General features: G+C 40.6%; 1 protein-coding gene across 7 annotated transcripts in view; it reads left to right on the forward strand.

The window, feature by feature from the left end:
• The window catches only part of LOC125461263 (E3 ubiquitin-protein ligase Itchy-like), a 95598-nt gene that overhangs the window by 64448 nt on the left and 11302 nt on the right, over positions 1–19848 (forward strand). For all 7 annotated transcript variants that reach the window (XM_048549817.2, XM_048549815.2, XM_048549819.2 and 4 more), the window contains 5 exons: positions 2709–2849; positions 3589–3709; positions 4800–4904; positions 8790–8886; positions 17010–17082. In XM_048549817.2, the coding sequence (XP_048405774.1) occupies positions 2709–2849; positions 3589–3709; positions 4800–4904; positions 8790–8886; positions 17010–17082 (537 nt within the window). The remainder of the gene's footprint in view (positions 1–2708; positions 2850–3588; positions 3710–4799; positions 4905–8789; positions 8887–17009; positions 17083–19848) is intronic.

The raw sequence follows: 19848 nt of genomic DNA on the forward strand, positions 1-19848 counted from the left end.
GTGTCCAACAAAACTATATCCTGTTTTCAATGGAATCTAGAATTGTGCAGAGTCCTCCAAGCCTATAGGGCAGTTGTAAAGCTTTGATTTGTATATTGCATCCTTCTTACGATAAACAACATTCCATCCTCTTCCTCATCACTTGCTCCACCTGCATACTTAATTTTAAAAGTTGTGTACCAGCTCATTCTGATCCCCCTCTACCACCAAGTTCTGCTGTTCTGTTCTTCCTGCCAAAGTGAAAATTTTACAACCTCCTACATTATAGCCTATTTCCCAACTTCTACCTATTCACTTCACCTTGCTTTAACCCTTTGTAGACCTGAGTACCTCATCTTGGCAACTGTACTTTCCTACTTCCTTTGGTGTCATCAGCAAACTTTGCTGCCATATATTCAGTCCTGCCATCCAGACTACAAGTATGCATTATAAATAGGAGAGAAACTAGTAGTGACCCATGCCTTCCAACCCAAAGAAGATTCTTGTCCTTACACTCAGCTTCCTGTAAGCTAACCAAATCTTTAGCCATGTTTTATTTGTTAATCTCCACATCATGTGCTCTTTGATTTGGCTCGTAATAATATTACATTTGGACGTCTAAAGATAACATAGCCACCAGTTTCCCTCTATCCACTTTGAGAGTCACAGCTACTTGATTTAACATGATTTCCTATTCATAAGGCAGTGTTGGCTGTGCTTAATCACACCATTTTCTAAGTATCGTTCCATTTTCTGTATTTTTTCATGAGTGAAGAAACATTAGGCATGCCTGCTGCTTAGTTTATACAGATCATGTATGGCTAATTGATTTTGACCATTGCCAGTTGAAAAATGCAGGCTACTCTTAACGTGTCTAATTATTGAAGCTTTTGTTGATTTTCAATCTTGGTTTGTTTTTTGATCACAGCTTTATAAGTAAATGTTGGCAGTTCTTAACATTTTGATATGTACAATATTGATTATGTTATGTCAGTGTAAAAATTTACCTGGACAAAAATTGCTACCTTTAAAAATTACTTTGTGCATTCTAATGCATAATAAGAAAGATAAAATAAGGTAAAGATAAAACAGACCAGGATTACTCTTTTTGAGAAATCTGCTTCAGTTTGTGCAGAATATTGGTTCCTCAGAGGAATAGATCACAAATAGGCCCTACAGTGGTGCTGGAATAGGGAAATGTTGAGGACAGCTTTGGTACAGTACAATACTTGACCCATTATGCAACTGACAGGCAAAACAAAGTTATAGCAGTTGAGAAAGTGGTGTTTTTCTGACCTTGGGTTAAGTTTGTTCACCAGCAGGACTTTGCATTGTGGTTATTCTATAACAAGGCTGCACTGGATCCTGACACTAACTGCTAAAAGTGCAAGAATAAGCTTTCCAGCCTTTTCTCATTTAAGAAATACATTGATTTTATATGCTGCCTTTAGAACTGAGAGTATTACCCTGGGGCAGTTCTAGAAGCCCAGTTGCCGTGTGGTAAAAGCTATTCACTGTTGATGAATATTCAGAATTTATGATAGGCTAGCATTCAGATTCTGATTCTTCCCTTGTTTTTCTCTTCCTCCTATCCTTTTATTGTACTTTGGGGAATTGGTGTTGTTGTGGTAATGTTCAAAGGATTAGTAATCCAAAATCAACATCCTCTCTAAGCTCTGCAGCCACTAGGAAATCTGGCATTGCTGGCTGAGGTGCTGATACATTGCGCATGCAGAACTCACTGTTCACAGATCTGAGCAGGGGGAATAATAAAAACACTTTTAGATGGAATGTTGTCTCGTGGTCCAACATAAAACATGGGGACAAATCCCAGTTTAGCTGATGGGAACTGTATTCATCCTTTCTTTGGTTTAGCTTACTTGTGACTCTAGAACAATTGTAATCTGATTCTTAACTGCAGTCTGAAGTAGCCCAGCAAGCTGCTCCATTCAAGAATGCTAAAGGCTATGTCTCATGAAAGAAGAACAAAATTGAAGGCGATCATCTGTTCCAGAATAAAAGAGATAATAAGGTGTAGAGCTGGATGACGAGAGCAGGCCAAGCAGGATCAGAGGAGCAGGAAAGCTGAACGTTTCGGGTCTGGACCCGTCAGAAATTTCTGAAGAAGGGTCCACAGCCAAAACGTAAGCTTTCCTGCTCCTCTGATGCTGTTTGGCCTGCTGTGTTCATCCAGCTCTCCACCTTATGATCTCAGATTCTCCAGCATCGGCAGTTCCTACTATCTCTCATCTGTTCAAGAATATCCATTTTGCGTAATGGTATTTACTAAACTCAGATGTGCAGCATTCTTTGAGAGCTGCAGTTTATTTGTCAGCTGTATTTTTATTTATTTCTCTAACTTTATCAGCATTTTTGAAAGGTGTCATATTATTTAAGTTGTTTTTCAGAATTTTCATGCAACATGGTGCTGCATTGATTACTGACTTTGCAGGAGTATTGCAGGTGTGAATTGATAAAGCTCAATAAAGGAGAGACTCTTAATATTCTTGGTAAAAGTCAGATTCATACCACAATATTTTCTTCAACCCTTGTCCTGCAGTGATCTTTCAGCCAAGATCAGAAAATTTTCACATCCTTCACAGTGAATATTCAGAATGTTTGAATTAGCTGGTTCATTTTAAGCAGTTTGCATTTGAAGTATACCCAATTCATAATTAGTTTTTAATTTTTTTTCATAATTGTAACTAATGGGAAAACGTTATTTCTAGAGAAAACAACCTAGAAGAGTGTGGTCTCGAAATGTATTTCTCAGTAGACAAGGAAATATTGGGTGAAATACAAACCCATGAACTGAAACCTGATGGCAACAATATATTGGTGACTGAAGAAAACAAAGAAGAATATATTGGGTAAGAAAAAGGGAATGTCTTCAAATGTTAGCTACATTGAACATTTCATATCTCAAATTTGTTTTATCATATTCCAAGTGACACCATTGTGTTATGCTAACCAGCCATCTAAATGATATTTGCTGACTTGACAAGTTGCGTAAATTATAAAACTTAAGCGTTGGTTCTGGTATTTACTGCAGATTAAATCCTTGTTTAACGTTGTAGATGTGTTGCTGAAACATTGATTTATTAACATGGTTTCACTTAAAATTAAATATTCCCCATTAAAGCCTATGTAAAAACTAGTCAGATCTTTCTCTCAGAAACAAAGCTGAAACAAACCTCCATGTTTTCTGTCACTGACTGCTGAACCCTTGCAATCCACAGGAGTTTAGGGATGAGCTTTTAAATTGCAGAGGTAAGGCAGAAGCTGGAGAAGTGGTGAGGCAGACAGTCGGGAGCAGGAAGAATGGGGATTGCTTGCTGGATGACTCTCCCAATGAGGTCAAGTAACCAGGAGAACCTGTTCCAAAATAGTACTGATTGTTTCACAGGCTCCCATATCGCACCCAACACAAAGCAACATTAAAATGATATTAATGGCATGAAACAAAATTCTGCTCCACTAACTAATGGGTGTTAAATTGAAATAACTTAAAACCGGACAACTTAAAGCGAGGGTCTGCAGAATTGTAAACGGGCTGGAGGCAGATAATATTTCAATAAGTTATTAATACAAGTGGTTTGAACTGTATAGGCTTGTAGCTGATTGGAGACTATCACGAGGAGTTGAAGAACAGACACAGGCATTCTTGGAGGGATTTAATGAAGTGCTACCTCTACACTATCTTCAGTCATTTGATGCCAAAGAATTGGAGGTATTGTAATTTGTTGAGTACTTTCTGTTTCATTCTTCTGTTTAACTAGCTAGTGGTGACACTGTGACTAGTGGTTATCCATCCTTTTTTTTCCTGTCGTTCCCTTCCTGTTTTGAGAGGGACATTCCAATGAAGCATTGAACAAGTGAAGGCCACTGGACTGCAAATGAGCTGTGCAAAGCCAGCACCTACTGTTTATAAACTATGCTGTCATTTTCTGTAATCACTTTGATATTGACTCTGAAGGCAATCGTCTATTTCAGAATATCCATTATGCATAACGGTATTTATTTAACTCGTGTAGCATTCTTTGAGAGCTGCCATTTATTTGTCAGCTGTATTTTTATTTATTTCTCAAACTTTAACTGCATTTTAGAAGAGTGCTATGTTACTTAAGTTGCTTTTCACAGTTTTAATACATCAGTTTCTTATTTAGGTCTCTTTCTTTAAAAAATGTATTCCAGCTCTCTATTCCAACGCCTGTGTCAGCTTGATCGGAACTTCATTTCTTGACATTTAATCTGACGTCAACATTTGGATTTCTTCACATTTAGTTTTAGATGTGACCTTGTTTAGAATTGCCAAAAGTCAACGTTAGTATTAGGATTTGCCTTTTAAGTTACCCCTGTATCATTTTTGCCAATGCCCCAAGAAGATTCTTCGAAGATGTGACTGGAAGGGGTTTGTATCCCTTTTGAGGAAGGGACCCTTTTTGCTCCCATGTGTTGTGAAGCAGCTCTGAAGACTGCTGTATTGAGATGGCCTTGTTAAGTGCTGTTTCATTATACTGCATATCCCTCTTAGGAACCAAAATATTTTACAAGTCTGCTATAGCTTTTCGACCTGCCATTACTGTGCCAGTTCTCCAAAAGAGCTACTCTTCAATTTTGCTGCCTTCCTTGCTATTTGCAGACATTTATCTTTGAACTATTTATTCGCTTTGAAAAGCTCCAGCCACGTCTGTGAATACCTGGACAATGTCTGCATTGTGAGCAACGACTAAAATGTTGTTTCGTTTCTTTCTGCCAGTATTTGTTTTCTCCTTAGTCCTGGGTTAAGGCATTCTTTAATTCTGCTCAAATCTTTACAGGTACTTCTTTGTGGAATGCAAGAGATAGACTTGAATGATTGGCAGAGAAATGCAATCTATCGCAACTATACTCGAAACAGCAAACAGGTGGTCTGGTTTTGGCAGGTGGGTAAGGACTCTGCATTCTTCACATTATACTCAGCTGGTCCTATTGGAGGATTTCTCTAGATATTTATTTTAAATAGAGATGTCCATTTCTAAATTACTACATGCTCTCACTATCACAGTGCATGTCAATTAGCAATAACAGCATAATTATCCCATGAGATGCCTTCATTCTTTCACTTTTGAGCTTCAAGAAAGAAAATCTGACATTCCTTTATCTGTTCTGTCCTGTAAATGATTCTAGCTCCATATCCACAGTACATGATTTAAGAACCCCTAGGGGATAAAGCACAGAAAGTCAGTACTGCATTGTCAGTAATGCTTGTATCAGCTGTTGAAGGAGCTGTGCAATTTGACACTACGCCTCATCGTTCTTTGCTGTTACCATAAGACTTAGGAGCAGAAAGAGACCATTCAACCCATTGAGAAGTGATAATGGGAACTGCAGATGCTGGAGAATCCAAGATAATGAAATGTGAGGCTGGATGAACACAGCAGGTCCAGCAGCATCTCAGGATCTTCATCCTCTGATGAAGGGTCTAGGCCCGAAACGTCAGCTTTTGTGCTCCTGAGATGCTGCTGGGCCTGCTGTGTTCATCCAGCCTCACATTTCGTTATCTTACGTTCAACCCATTGAGTCTGCTCTGCCTTTCAGTGAGATCACGGCTAATCTTATACCCTTCAGCTCCACTTTCCTGCCTTCTCATAACAACTGGTTCCCTTGGTGATTAAATATCTGCCTGTTTCAGCCTTGAATATGCTTAATCCAGACTTGACAGTCCTCTGCAGTTAAGAATTCAACAGATTCACAGCCCTCTGAGAGAAGAAATTCCTCCTCACCTCAGTCTTAAATCTGCAATCCCATATTCTGAGATGATGCCCTCGGGTCCTAGATTTTCCCACAGGGCGAAACAATCTTTCCACACCTACCCTAAGAGTCTTTTATATTTCAATAAAATCGCTTCTCGTTCTTCTAACTATCAGTGAGTACAGACCCAAGCCACTCCCTCCATACGTGGTATCAGCCTCATGAACCTTTCTGCACTGCCTCAAATTTCAGTATGTTTCTCCTTAGTTAACAGGCTTAAAGCTATTCACAGTATTTGAGCTGTTATTTGACTAGTGCTTGTATAGTTTCAGTAAAATTGCCAACATTTATACTCCATTCACTTTGATATGAAGGCCAGCATTCCATTTGCCTTTCCTTTTAGCCATTGATTTGGAAGCTAATTTTTTGTGATTTTTGTGCGAAGGCCCCCAAATCCTTCCATTCTGAAGCTTTCTTCAATCTTTCTCCATTTAAGTAATATCTATCTCCCCTATTCTTCCTGCTAAAGTGCATAACCTCACATTTCCGCACATTTAATCTGCCAGATTTTTGCCTGTTTCCTTGCCTTGTCTATATCTCCTGCAGTTTCTGTGTCACCCTCACCATTTGCCTTACCATCTATTTTTATGTCATCCATTAGCTTGGCTGTAGTGCATTCACTTTCCTCCTAGTCATCAACATATATTGTAAATTATTGTGGCTGCTGCTCTGGTCTCTGTGGCACTCTACTAGTTACAGGTTACCACCATAAAAATACCTTTTTATCTCAACTCTGTCTGCAATTAGATAGTCAATCCTCTATTCGTGCTAAGATACAACCTCCAACACTGTGGGCTCCTATCATAACCACGCTGATGTATGGTACCTTATCAAATTCCTCCTGAAATGTCTACACATATTACGTCCATTGCTTCTCCTCTATCCTGCATGTTACCTGCAGAATTCTGTTCAGTTTGTTAGACATGATATTTCCAATCATAAGCCGTGCTAACTCTGCTTGATTATATCGTGGATTTTGAAGTGCTCTGCTGTTACTTCCTTTATAATAGCCTTTATGAAATTTAAATTTTCCCAATAAGAGAAGTTAAACTAACTGGCCTATTTTTATCTGCTTTCTCACCTCCTTCCCTTTTTTTAAATAAAGGTGTTGTATCAACAGTTTTCAAATTGTTTGGGACTCTTCCAAGATCTAAGGATCCCTAGAAAATAATACCAGTGCACCCACTACCTTGGTAGCTACTTTTTAAAACATTGTAGGATGCTTCCAGTCAGGTTCAGGCGACTTGTCAGTCTTTAATTTCCCCTTTAATCCCATTAGTTTCCCTAACAAGTTTGTTTGTAATAGTTATTATGCTTACCTTCTCCCTCTTACCTTTTGCCTCTTGATTTTTGTGTTTCTTGAAATGATAATGATGTCTACTGTGAAGACCTGATGCGAAGAGTTTATTCAATTCTTCTACCATCTCCTGGTTCCACATTATGATTTCCCCAACTTCATTCTCTAAGGGGCCTAGGTTCAGTTGGCTTTCTGTCTTCCTTTTGGTATTTCAAGAAGCTGTCTCTGTCTGTCTGGATATTACTTGCAAATTTACTCCCAAAGTTTTCCATCTTCCCTTCTTCTGGCTGTCTTTTATTAGTTTTTAAAACTCTCCCAACTATCTTGCTTACTACTAATCTTTGCCAAATCGTCTAATGCTGAAAAGTAGCCCTCTTTGCATGCATGTTCCGTTATTTCTTGGAAGCTTATATGGGATCTGATTTCACCACCTTTTCAGCTAGTGCACTCCAAATCATTGTAGTGCTCTTAAATGATATAATTGGTCCTAAGTTTCTGTTTGGTTCTTTTGCCAGTTATTTTAAATCCTGAGCCATGTAGCAGAAGTGGTAGATTCCTTACTTCCTCTATCTAAACCCACAATTTGGAGTTCCTTTTGTTAGATCTCCCCTTAACTTTCTGTGCTGTGAAGAAAGCAAGCCCAATTTCTGCGATCTGTTCACATGACTGAAGCTTCATTTCTAGGATGTCATACTCCTGAATACTGTCTTCAAAGCCTTGACATCTTCCTGAAGTATGGTTCCAGAATTGTACAGTTGAGTACAGTATTCCGATTGAGGACAAATTATTAACTTGGAGAGATTGACCACAATAAAAAGGAAATCATGAACAATGTCTCATGTGTTCTTTGTTAATCTAATGAGCCTGCATCTGTTAAAAGACGAAGCAGGAGTGATCTATCTTCCACAAAGGGTTATTTGCTATACTCCATATAGCATAAGTGGAGGTCACCTTTCTCTCCCACAGACCAATCGCTCTTGGGTGGAAACAGATCCTAACATATTATGACATTCTATCTGATAGATGGGACATATGAGATCTTCTGGTACAGTGGTGGGGTCACTAGACTGTGCATATTATACGTGCCTTAATCTTCTGCCAGTTAATTTCCCAGCTTCTGTTAGTCATTACTCAAACATCCACATATGCACACTCAACTAACACAACCTTTACAATATCAGCTTCTTTAACTGCCTGATCATTTTGTCCTGCTCCTCCAAGGTATTTTGAATGTATAGCCCCAGTCCCACTTCTCATGTCCTTTAGGAAGGAAACTGTCTCCCTTACCCTGGGTCAGACCTAATGGACTCCAAATCCATAGCTTTGTGATTGACTTGTCAACTGCCCTTTGAGGGACTGGGGATGGCAACAAATGCTGGCCTCATCAGCAACGTCCTTTTCCTGTAAATAATTTTTTTTTGAAAACCACCCTTACGCCTCCCTCTATATAGTACCAGCTACGTTGGTTACAGCATCAAAAATTGCAATGTGATTGGTCAGCAGCAATTTACCTTTAACAAACAACATCTGCTCAAATTCCAAAGAAGCAAAATCCTAAGTTTGAAGGGAATTATATTCCTCATTGCAGTGTTGGATGTTGGTGGAATTTACTTGTCTTCTATTTCTTGTAGCAAGAGAAAGTAAGCCAGCAGAGAAACGTGTGCTGCACAGATTAATTGTTGTGAATAACTGTCTTAACTTAGTGGCACTGTTCTCTTAGGTTGTGAAAGAAATGGACAATGAGAAGCGAATGCGTCTGTTGCAGTTTGTCACAGGAACATGCCGCTTACCAGTTGGTGGATTTGCTGACCTCATGGGTAAGTCGTGTTCAAAAGCAAATGCTTGGAGATGGTAAGGAGAAATTGAAGTTCATTCAAATTGTTTGTTTTAACTGCAACCATTCGTTGTCCATTTTAGGGTATGTTGTTATTAAATGCTTTTATCTAATGGGAAGACAATAGTTCCTCTAATGGTTTAGTGAGTAAATATACCACTATGATGTTTAGCAGAGTTCACTTGGAACAACAGCTGCATCCTACAAGTAATTTCACTACTGGTTGTGGAAAACCTGCCAGGTTTTTTGGCTTCTGATTGTTGTTCAGTGATGCTGAAAACTGCGTCTAAAGTTGTTAAATGAGAATGATGTCAGCTAGGTTGTAGTGCCCCATTATAGAACTTATAAAAGCCACGCGACTGTCGAAGACTAGTTTAGTAACGCTATTTTCGAGAAGGAACAGCCATCCCTCCAGACAAACCTATATTTTACCCCATGCCTATTAATTTTAGGATTCTGTCATGTTAATATCCTTCTCCCTGAAATATATCTCAGCATCAAGTTCAAATGCATGATTTTTTTGACTGAAGAAAGAAAATCTAGATTTAGTGTTTAACACATTTATATAAAGATGAAACTCAAGTTGGACTTCAGTATAATTTTTCTGTTTATCATATCTTAGCAATGCGCCTTCATTGAAACTGAATTAGAAATCAGTTGAGTTGGAGCATGTTGCAAGCCTTTGATCTGAGTGTCTTTATCCTAATCTTATTTCTTAGCTGTGCCATGAATGCTAGTGAGTCACACCGTCACTTGATATTCAATGGTGTTACCGTCACTGAATTCCCCCACTATCAATATCACAGGTGTTATCGTTGCCCAGAAACTCAACTGGACTCACTAATTAAACACTGGCTACAAGAGCAAGCCAGAAGCTAGGAATACTGCAGGGAGTAACTCACCTCCTGACTCCTCAAAGCCTGTCCATCATCTACAACGCGCAAGTCAGGAGGGTGATAGAATATACCGTTCAGGACAAAGCAGCCCACTTGATTGGCACTACATCCACAAACATCCACTCCTCTACTACTGGCATTCTGTAGCAGTAGTGTGTATTATCTACCAGATGCACTGCAGAATTTCACCAAAGATCCTCAAAACAGCACCTTCCAAACCTACAGCCACTTCTATCTCGAAGGACAAGGCATCAGACATATGGGGACATCACCTCCACGTTCTCCTTCAAGCCACTCACTATCCTGACTTGGAATTATATTACCGTTTCTTCATGGTCACTGGGTCAAAATTCTGGAATTCTCTCCCTAATGGCATTGTGGGTCAACTCACAGCAGGTGGACTGCAGCAATTCAAGAAGGCAGCTCACCACCACCTTCTCGAGGGCAACTAGGGATGGGCAATAAATGCTGGCCGGCCAGTGCCCGCATTCCGCAAATGAATAGAGGGGGAAAAATAAGTTGAAGATAGTTCATTTGGTGCAGGTACTCCCAAAGTGCTGTTTGTTCTGAGGTTTCGGGATTTTGAGTTTGCAATAATGAAAGAAAGTGATATGCCTATAACTCAACATTGCTTGGCTTGGAGGTGTTGAATCATTTCTTTAGTTTTCTTTGAATGTAGCTGTTTATTTCAGTTCACTCACTGATTATTTGACGGGAATCATTTTGAGTAATTTCAAGTTAGCTTTCAGATTATTGTGGAGCCTGACCTGCAATAACATTAATTGGAATATCAGATATGGGCTCTTGTCCTTCCAGATGGTTGTGGTTGTGGGTTTGGAACGTGCTGTTGAAAGAACAGTTGTGCTGCTGCAATGTTGATAATCACATATTCACTAACCATTTTCCATCAGTAGATCATGAATATTTACGATGATGTTTGGAGTGCCGATCAAATGCTCTAATTTATCTTGCAATGGTTCTAAGACATTATCAGAGCTACGTTCATTCAGGCAGGGTCCTCTCAATACCCTTTAGAAACTAATCTTGAGCCATAGAGTCCTTCGCACGGAGACAGGACCTTTGGCCGAACTGGCCCATGCCAATGAAAATGCTCATCCATGCTAATCCCATTTCCCTGCACATGGCCCATTGTCCAAATGCCTTTTAAATGTTATTTATGTACCTACTGAACCAGTTCCGCTGGCAGCTCATTCCATATGCATACTACCCACTTTTTTTTTAAAATGTGTTGCCCCTCAGGTTCCCAGTATTCTTTCCCTCTCACCTTAAACTGATGTACTCTAGTCCTCAATTTCCCAGCCCTGGGAAAAAGACTGAGTGCATTCACTGTATCCTTGTTTCTCATGATCTTACACACGTTTAGAAGATACCCCCTCAGTCTCCTATGCTCTAAAGAAAAAAGTCCTAGCTTGTCCGACCTCAGTCTTTGATTTGGTCCCTTAAGTCCTGACAACATCCTTGTAATGTTCTTCTGCACTTTTTTTGTAGTTTGATAACATTCTTCAAATAGCAGTGTGACCAAAACTGGACACAACACTCTTAAGTGCTGCCTCACGGACGTCCTATACAACTGCAATGTAACTTCCGAACTTGTATACTCCGGTGCCCTGACTGATAAAGGCCAGTTGGCCAAAAGCTGCCTTCACTGCCCTGTCTACCCCTGTGACTCTACTTTCAGGGAACTGTGCACCTGAGCTCCAAGGTCCCTATCTTCTACGACACTCCTTAAGGCCGTACCATTCACCATGAAACTCCTACCTGGATTTGATTTTCCAAATGCAACACCTCATGCTCATCTATATTGAACTCCGTTTGCCATTTCTCGGCCCACTTCCCCACCTGATCAACAATATCCTGCTGCAATTTACAATAACCTTTCTCATTGTCCCATGATACCATCTATTTTCGTGTCATCCACAAACTTAGTAATCATACCTTGTACATTCTCCTCCAAATCATTGGTATGGATAACAAACAGCAATGGGTCCAGCACTGACTCCTGAAGTGCACCACTAATCACAGGCCTCCAGTCTGACAAGTATCCTTCAACTAATACACTCAACTTCTTATCATCAAGCCAACTGTGTATTAAACTTCAGAGATAATGGGAACTGCAGATGCTGGAGAATTCCAAGATAATAAAATGTGAGGCTGGATGAACACAGCAGGCCAAGCAGCATCTCAGGAGCACAAAAGCTTTTGTGCTCCTGAGATGCTGCAGGGCCTGCTGTGTTCATCCAGCCTCACATTTTATTATCTTGTGTATTAAATTTGCCAGGTCTCCCTGGATTTCATGCAATTTAATCTTTCAGAGCAATCTATCACGTGGAACCTTTAATGTAATCCGTGGAGACTATGACTGCTGCCCTGCCCTGGAAATATCTTGTGTTCCTTCATTGTTGCTTTGTCAATTCCCTGGATCTCCATACCCAGCAATACTTCAGGACTACTTTTGCCATATTGCCAATGACTCCCAAGTTCCATGTGTACATTTTTAAAAAGTATTTGTGTGCAGAAATACTGACTTGTATGTGTGATTTGCACGACTCAATCAAATTGTAATTGAAGTAAGTGACTCACTGCATGAACAGATTTTGTTTTTAAGCTGAGCTTTTCCTTCAGGTGTGATCATCAGTGTTAAATTTTTTAACTCAAAAACCTAGAATTAAATTTGTCAATTGTGTAAAGCAGCCTGCCCTAGCATTGGTGTAAAATGTGCAATCAGTGTGTTAGTTCTTAAACAGCACAAATTATTCCTAAGTTGTGCCAAAGCAGACACAAACATTAAAACCTTTTGGCTTCATGCCCTTCCTCATTTGCATGTCTGTGCTTATTACAGAGTAACTGCCTCTGGATTAATTGCCACAAGCTTGTCTATCAATTTCTTTCACTGGGGAAATTAGAGCTTTGCTTACATTAGCAGTTTCAGTCAAATGCAGCATATGGATTTTCAGCTGTTGATAGAGTGGGCCACCCACAGCTTTCTTTCTGTCCTTTCCCTATCCACTTTATCACCATCCCTGGCTGTCCTTCTCAGGGCATTGGATTTACTTGGCTTTGGACACTTCCTCAGGTCTAGATACCCTCCAATTAGTCAAATAGGTGGCAAAAGTAGATACTTCTGGAAAAGCTTAGCAGGCAGAGCAGCGTCTGTGGAAAGAAATAGTTAATGTTTCGAGACCATAAAACCATAAGACACAGGAATGGAAGTAAGGCCATTCGGCCCATCGAGTCCACTTCGCCCTTTAAATCATGGCTGGGCATTTCAACTCTACTTCCCTGCACTCTCCCCATAGCCCTTGATTCCTTGTGAGATCAAGAATTTGTCGATTTCTGCCTAGAAGGCATCTAACGTCCCGGCCTCCACTGCACTCTGTGGCAATGAATTCCACAAGTCCACATTTATCCCCTCTAATTCTAAGGCTGTGCCCATGGGTCCTTGTCTCCCTGCCTAACAGAAACAACTTTCCAGCGTCCACCCTTTCTAAGCCATACATTATCTTCTAAGTTTCTATTAGATCTCCCTTCAACCTTCTAAACTCTAATGAATACAATCCCAGGATCCTCAGCCGTTCATCGTACGTTAACCCCACCATTCCAGGGATCATCTGTGTGAATCTCCGCTGGACACGCTCCAGCGCCAGTATGTCCTTCCTGAGGTGTGTGGCCCAAAGTTGGACACAGTATTCTAAATGAGGCCTAACTAGAACTTAATAAAGTCTCAGAAGCACATCACTGCTTTTATTTTCCAACCCTCTTGAGAGAAACGACAACATTACATTCGCTTTCTTAATCACAGACTCTACCTGCAAGTTAACTTTTGCAGAACCCTGGGCCGACACTCCCAGATCCCTTTGTACTTCTGCTTTACAAATTTTCTCACCTAGAAAATAGTCCATGCCTGTATTCTTTTCCCAAAGTGCAAAACCTCGCATTTGCTCACGTTGAATTTCATCAGCCATTTTCTGGACCACTCTCCTAAACTGTCTAAATCTTTCTACAGCCTCCCCACCTCCTCAGTACTACCTGCTTGTCTACCTATCTTCGTATCATCGGCAAACTTCGCCAGAATGCCCCCAATCCCTTCATCCATATCATTAATATACAAGGTGAACAGCTGCAGCCCAACACTGAACCCTGCGGGACACCACTCATCACCGGATGCCTTTCCGAAAAAGAGCCTTTTATTGCAACTCTGTCTTCTGTCAGACAGCCAACCCTCAGTCCAAGCCAATAGCTCACCTCGAACACCATGGGCCTTCACCTTGCTCAGCAGCCTCCCGTGAGGCACCGTATCAAAGGCCTTTTGGAAGTCTAGATAGATAACATTCACTGGGTTTCCGTGGTCTAACCCACTGGTTACCTCTTCCAAGAATTCTAACAGGTTTGTCAGGCATGACCTCCCCTTACTAAATCCATGCTGACTTGTTCTAATCTGACCCTGCACTTCCAGGAATTTAGAAATCTCATCCTTAACAATGGATTCTAGAATTTTACCAACTACCGAGGTTAGGCTAATCGGCCTATAATTTTCCATCTTTTGTCTTAATCCTTTCTTAAACAAGGGAGTTACAACAGCAATTTTCCAATCATCTGGGACTTTTGAAAGACCACAACCAAAGCCTCCGCTATTTCCTCAGCCACCCCTCTCAGAACTCTAGGATGTAGCCCATCGGGGCCAGGAGATTTATCAATTTTTTTAGACCTTTTAGCTTTTCTAGCACTTTCTCTTTTGTAATGCCTACCATTCTCAACTCTGCCACTTGACTCTCCCTAATTGTTGGCATACTACTCACGTCTTCCACTGTGAAGACTGACACAAAGTACTTAATAAGTTGCTCAGTTCTGAGGAAGGAGTCACTCAGGCAGAAACATTAACTGATTTCTCTCCACAGAGCTACCAGGCCTGCTGAGCTTTTCCAGAAATTTCTACTGATTTACAACATCTGCAGTTCTTTCAGTTTTTAGGGTCATCTGGATAGTTGTTTCTCTTCAGAGCCTTTGCTGGATCAACATGGTTTAACCACATATATTACTTGATACTCAATTTTCAGTAGGCAATGGTCAATAGTGCTCTGAAACACGGGCTGACATTCTGTCTATCATGAAAACAGTCGTAATATTCAATTTCTGCACCAACCTACGTTGGTTATCTTTACACAGATGTAGATCAAACCTAGGATTTGGGTTTAGTCCTGTCTTAGCTGGCTGTGTCACTTATGTTGATTTACATTCCACTCTCAAATGCAGATGGTCTATTCTATGACAATTGGGAAGTGTAAATTCTTTTTGTACTTTTTAAAAATTAACTACTTAGTGATTGAACACAATGTTTGTTTATTTATAACTGCTTTAATCATTCTTTGTTATCCCAGACTTGACTTAATGAAAATGCACTTGTGCTGCCTTCACTTATTGAAATGCATTCTTTTCATTGCTGCTTTTTCTGGTTCCATCTTGTGCAAGCTTGAGGTTATTCAGTTCTCTGCTACCCATTGTCTATAATGATATCATCCAGCTCACCCAGTCCCATCTAATTACTGCCCTGCATCAGCTTCCACTTAAACAATTTCTCAAGTTTAAAAGGCCATAACCATACAAAATAGGTGCAAGATTAGGCTCCTACTGATCAAGAATCTATTTCAATCTTAAATATACATAAAGACCCTGCCCCCACTGCTCTCCGTGGCAGTCAGCTCTCTAAGAGAAGACATTCCCCTCATCTCACTCTTAAAATTTATTGTCAAGTCCCTTAAGATACTACTTGTTTCAGTGAGCTCACCAGATATTCCTGCAAACTCTTGGGTGTTTTCATATCCATTCTAGGCATCAGTTCCTCCCCCTCTGATTTCATTTTCTCCAACCGTAGACCCCCCACAAGATCTCTGCGGATTCTGACCTTTCGATCATTTCCAATTTTAATTGCTCCACCATTGGCAGACTTCAGTTGCAAAGACTATAAGCTCTGAATTTTTCTTCCTAAATCTGTCTACCTGCCTTCCTTTAAGGAACTACTGAAAATCTACCTCTGACTGAGCCTTTAGTCATGAAGTCAGATGTTGGGCTGCTGATTGCACAATGTTCAACACCATTTGTGATTCCTCAGATATTGAAGCAGTCTGTGTCCATATCCAGTGCAAACTTGTCAACATCCAGGTTTGAGCTGATAACCAGGAAGTAGCATATGTGCCCACAGGAGCCAGGGCAATGAACATCTGCAACAAGAGAGGATTCAACCATTATTACTTGATATTCATTGGCATGACCTACACTGAACCCCCCCACTACCACCATCCTAGGGGTTACTGTTTCCAAAAAATTGAACTAGACACACTCCAAAGTAGAAATTGCTGGAAAAGCACAGCAAGCAGCACAGCATCTGTGGAGAGAAATCAGAGTTAACGTTTCAGGTTGAGTGAACCTTCCTCAGTCTTGGAACAATAACAGAAATCAGTATTGTCATTCCGGGGTAGGTCTGAGGCTAAGATTTCTATGGCAAGTACCTGTCTAACATCAACAGAGCGTAAGTCAGAAGTTAGTTCAAATACCTTCCACTTAATTTGGATTGGTGCAGCTCCAACAACACTCAAGAAGCATGACTCCGTTCAGGATAAAGCACCCTGTTTGATTCACACCCCATCCACCGACTTCACATATTTACCTTGCCACTGATGCACAATGGCTGCAGTGTGCATTGTCTACAAGAAAGACTGCAAGTAACTCAGCAATCTTCCTTCAACAACATCGTGCAATTCCTGTGACCTTTAACAGCTAGAAGGATCAGGGCAGTAGATACATGTGATCACTTCCTGCAAGTTTACCTCAAAACCACACACTTACCTGATTTGGAAGTAGATGATAATTTCTTCACTGTCTCTGGATCAACGTCCTGGAACCCTTTCTTGCAGCTGCATGAGTATCCCTATGCTCCAAGGACTGCTGCAGTTCCAGAAGGAAGCTCACCACCACTTCTTGAGGGCAAATTTAGATGGGCAAGCGTTGGCCTAGCCAATGACAGGCACATCCCGTGAATGAAGAAAAGGTCTAAAATCATCTTATATGATTTAGTGTAAATTTCCAAATGATAATGCTTGTAAAGCATGTTGAAGATGATGTGTAAATGCAACTTGTTCTTGTTAGTCATTGAAAGGAAGTGTTTACTGGTAATTCACTTGTGTTTTGGTTCAAGGGAGCAATGGTCCTCAGAAGTTCTGTATTGAGAAAGTTGGGAAGGAAAACTGGTTGCCAAGAAGCCATACCTGGTGAGTTAAGTATTTCAAGAAATAGCTTTCATTTTTTTTTCAAACTACAAATAGTATTTCTGTTCTTTACTTACCCCCGAACTTCAAATATTTGTCCTCAGATTTAGCAAATGAAGCACCTTTTCTAAATCTATTCCCAAAGTAAAGTAAAATATATTCAAATAAGGTTAAAAAAAAATTTTCACCATGATCCACTTCAAGCCATCTTTTCAGTAAAGGGCAGTGAAGATTTCACCTCCTATACAAATAGCTTTGCAATCTGAGTGGAATTACTAAATCCCTGCCCATTCTTTCAGAAAGACCCTACTTGATCACTGTCAAGTTTTCTTACATGATTCCAGGATACTTTTTCCCTTCCCAGCTCTATATGAAACTCCACTTCATGTGCTCACCTCTCTGTACGAGAGAAATGTGCTGCCATCTGTCCTAAATTTGCCACTTGCTAGTTGACACTTACATTTTCTTGTCCCACTGTCACAGTTTATTGTAAATTACTAGTCTGATTTTGCTCTTTTTCTTCTACCTTATGTGGTCACTCCACGGTCAACATTTTCAACATGGAAAAACCCATGGAACAAATTTTCTTCCAACACTTGGATGTGCATTTTTAGAACCTCTCCCAAATTCCAGTACAGAGATCCCACAATACTATGTCTGTTTTAGACTAATGAGTATTGTCTCTTATTTAGATTTAAAGGGGGGAGACTTTGTTTTGTAAAACATAGGCATCTCTTTAATATTCATATTAATCATTTTCTGGGCTACTCCAGATATCAGGCCAGTTATAGTGATGAAACTCTCTTCCCCCTGCTCTTCAGTGGTAACTGGAGTTAAACGACAGGTTTTTCACTGTTTTGAGCTTAAAAACCCATCACAATATATGTCGAATCTCATTAATTCTACTTGATTTGCTTGGTTCATTGAGTGTGTTCATAATGTTGGTTGAAGAAATTTTTATAATACCTACTTAGCTCTGTTTTGCCTCCATCAGCTTCTTTTTGGTCATTCACCAGCCCCCCCCGCCAAGCCCGCCAGTGAAGCAACAACAGGAATGTCAAATAAGAACCAAAAGAACTGCGGATGCTGTAAATCATTCACAAAAACAAAGTTGCTGGAAAAGCTCAGCAGGTCTCTCAGCATCTGTAGAGGAGAAAAAAAGAGCTAATGTTTCGGGTCCCGTGACCCTTCCGCAGAACTGATGGTGGCTGGGGAAACGTCAGTCTATATCCAGAAAATAGGGAGGTGAGTGGGGTAGGAAATAAATGATAGGTTGAATAACAAACAACAATATAGTTGAATAATTTTAGGGCCTAAACTCCCCCATGTCCCAGCCCCCCACCCCCCACACCAGGCCTTATAGAACATAGAACATTACAGCACAGTACAGGCCCTTCGGCCCTTGATGTTGTGCCGACCTGTCATACCAATCTGAACCCCATCTAACCTACACTATTCCATGTACGTCTTTGTTACCAGATAGCCTGCCACTACACACCCTCTGTTGTTAGTCATTAACAGTTCCCATTAACAACTATTCGCCCTCCCAACCTGATTGTTAGCAACTCCTTTGTCTGCCCAACTGTCTTTTTCTTTGCCTTTGGGCTGTATCCTATTGTTTACCCCCTGCCCCACTCACCTCCCTGTTTTCTGCATGTAAACTGACGTTTCCCCAGCCACCATCAGTTCTAAGGAAGGGTCACCAGACCCGAAACATGAACACTTTTTTCTCCTCCACAGATGCTGCCAGAACTGCTGAGCTTTTCCAGCACCTTTGCTTTTGTACAGGAATGTCAAATACCCTTCCACTGCTTTTGTACTGTAGGAGAGTGGTTGATGGTAGATGCACAGTTCTTTCTGCAATCCGCACTATAAAAAATGTCGATCTGTGATTGTACTGCCTTGTTAAAGCCAGTAGATTAAGTAAATTGTTTAGAACCTGGATATTGTGGTACTGTGGCAAAGAGTTCATTATGCCCACGAAGAACAGTTCCTGACACTGAAAGACGTATATGTTGCTTGTACCGCAAAATACAACGAATGAAGTAACGTTGTGAGAGTACCTGGAGTGAGTTTCTGAAACCTCATGCACATAAATTCATGATCTATCTCCCACACTGTCTTAGAGTCATAAAGTCCGACAACACAGAGACATTTCCCAGCACTTGGCCCATATCCTTCTAAACGTTTCAAATCCATGTATTTATCCAAATACCAATTAAATGTTAATGTACCCAGCTCAAACATTTCTGTTGGCCGTCATTCCATTTGTGTATCACCTTCTTGTGTTTTTAAAAAAAGTTGCCCCTCAGATTCCCATGTATTCTTTCCCCTGTTAGCTTAATCTGATGCTCTCGCGTCCTTTCTGAAGAATGGTCCCAACCTATCAACTTCCTGGCCTGCTGTGCTCCTCCACCTCCACGCAGTGTTATCTCTGACTCCAGCATCGGCAGTTCTTACTATCTCTCTCGTCCTCAGTTTCCCAACCCTGGAGAAAAGACTGAGTGCATTCACCCTATCTGTGCCTCTCATGATCTTATACGCTGCTGGGAGATTCTCCCTCAGTCTCCTACACTCTAAAGAAAAAAAAGTCCTAGCTTGTCCACCCTCTCCTGATAACTCAGCCCTTGGAGTCCTGGTGACATCCTTGCTAATTTCTTTTGCACACTTTCCAGTTTAATAACATCTTTCCAATAGCAAGGTGCCCAAAACTGAACATAATCCTCCAAGTGCTTCCTCACCAACGTCCAGCTTCTGCACTCAGTGCCC

The sequence above is a fragment of the Stegostoma tigrinum genome, chromosome 19, assembly GCF_030684315.1.
Source record: "Stegostoma tigrinum isolate sSteTig4 chromosome 19, sSteTig4.hap1, whole genome shotgun sequence".
NCBI lineage: Eukaryota > Metazoa > Chordata > Chondrichthyes > Orectolobiformes > Stegostomatidae > Stegostoma > Stegostoma tigrinum.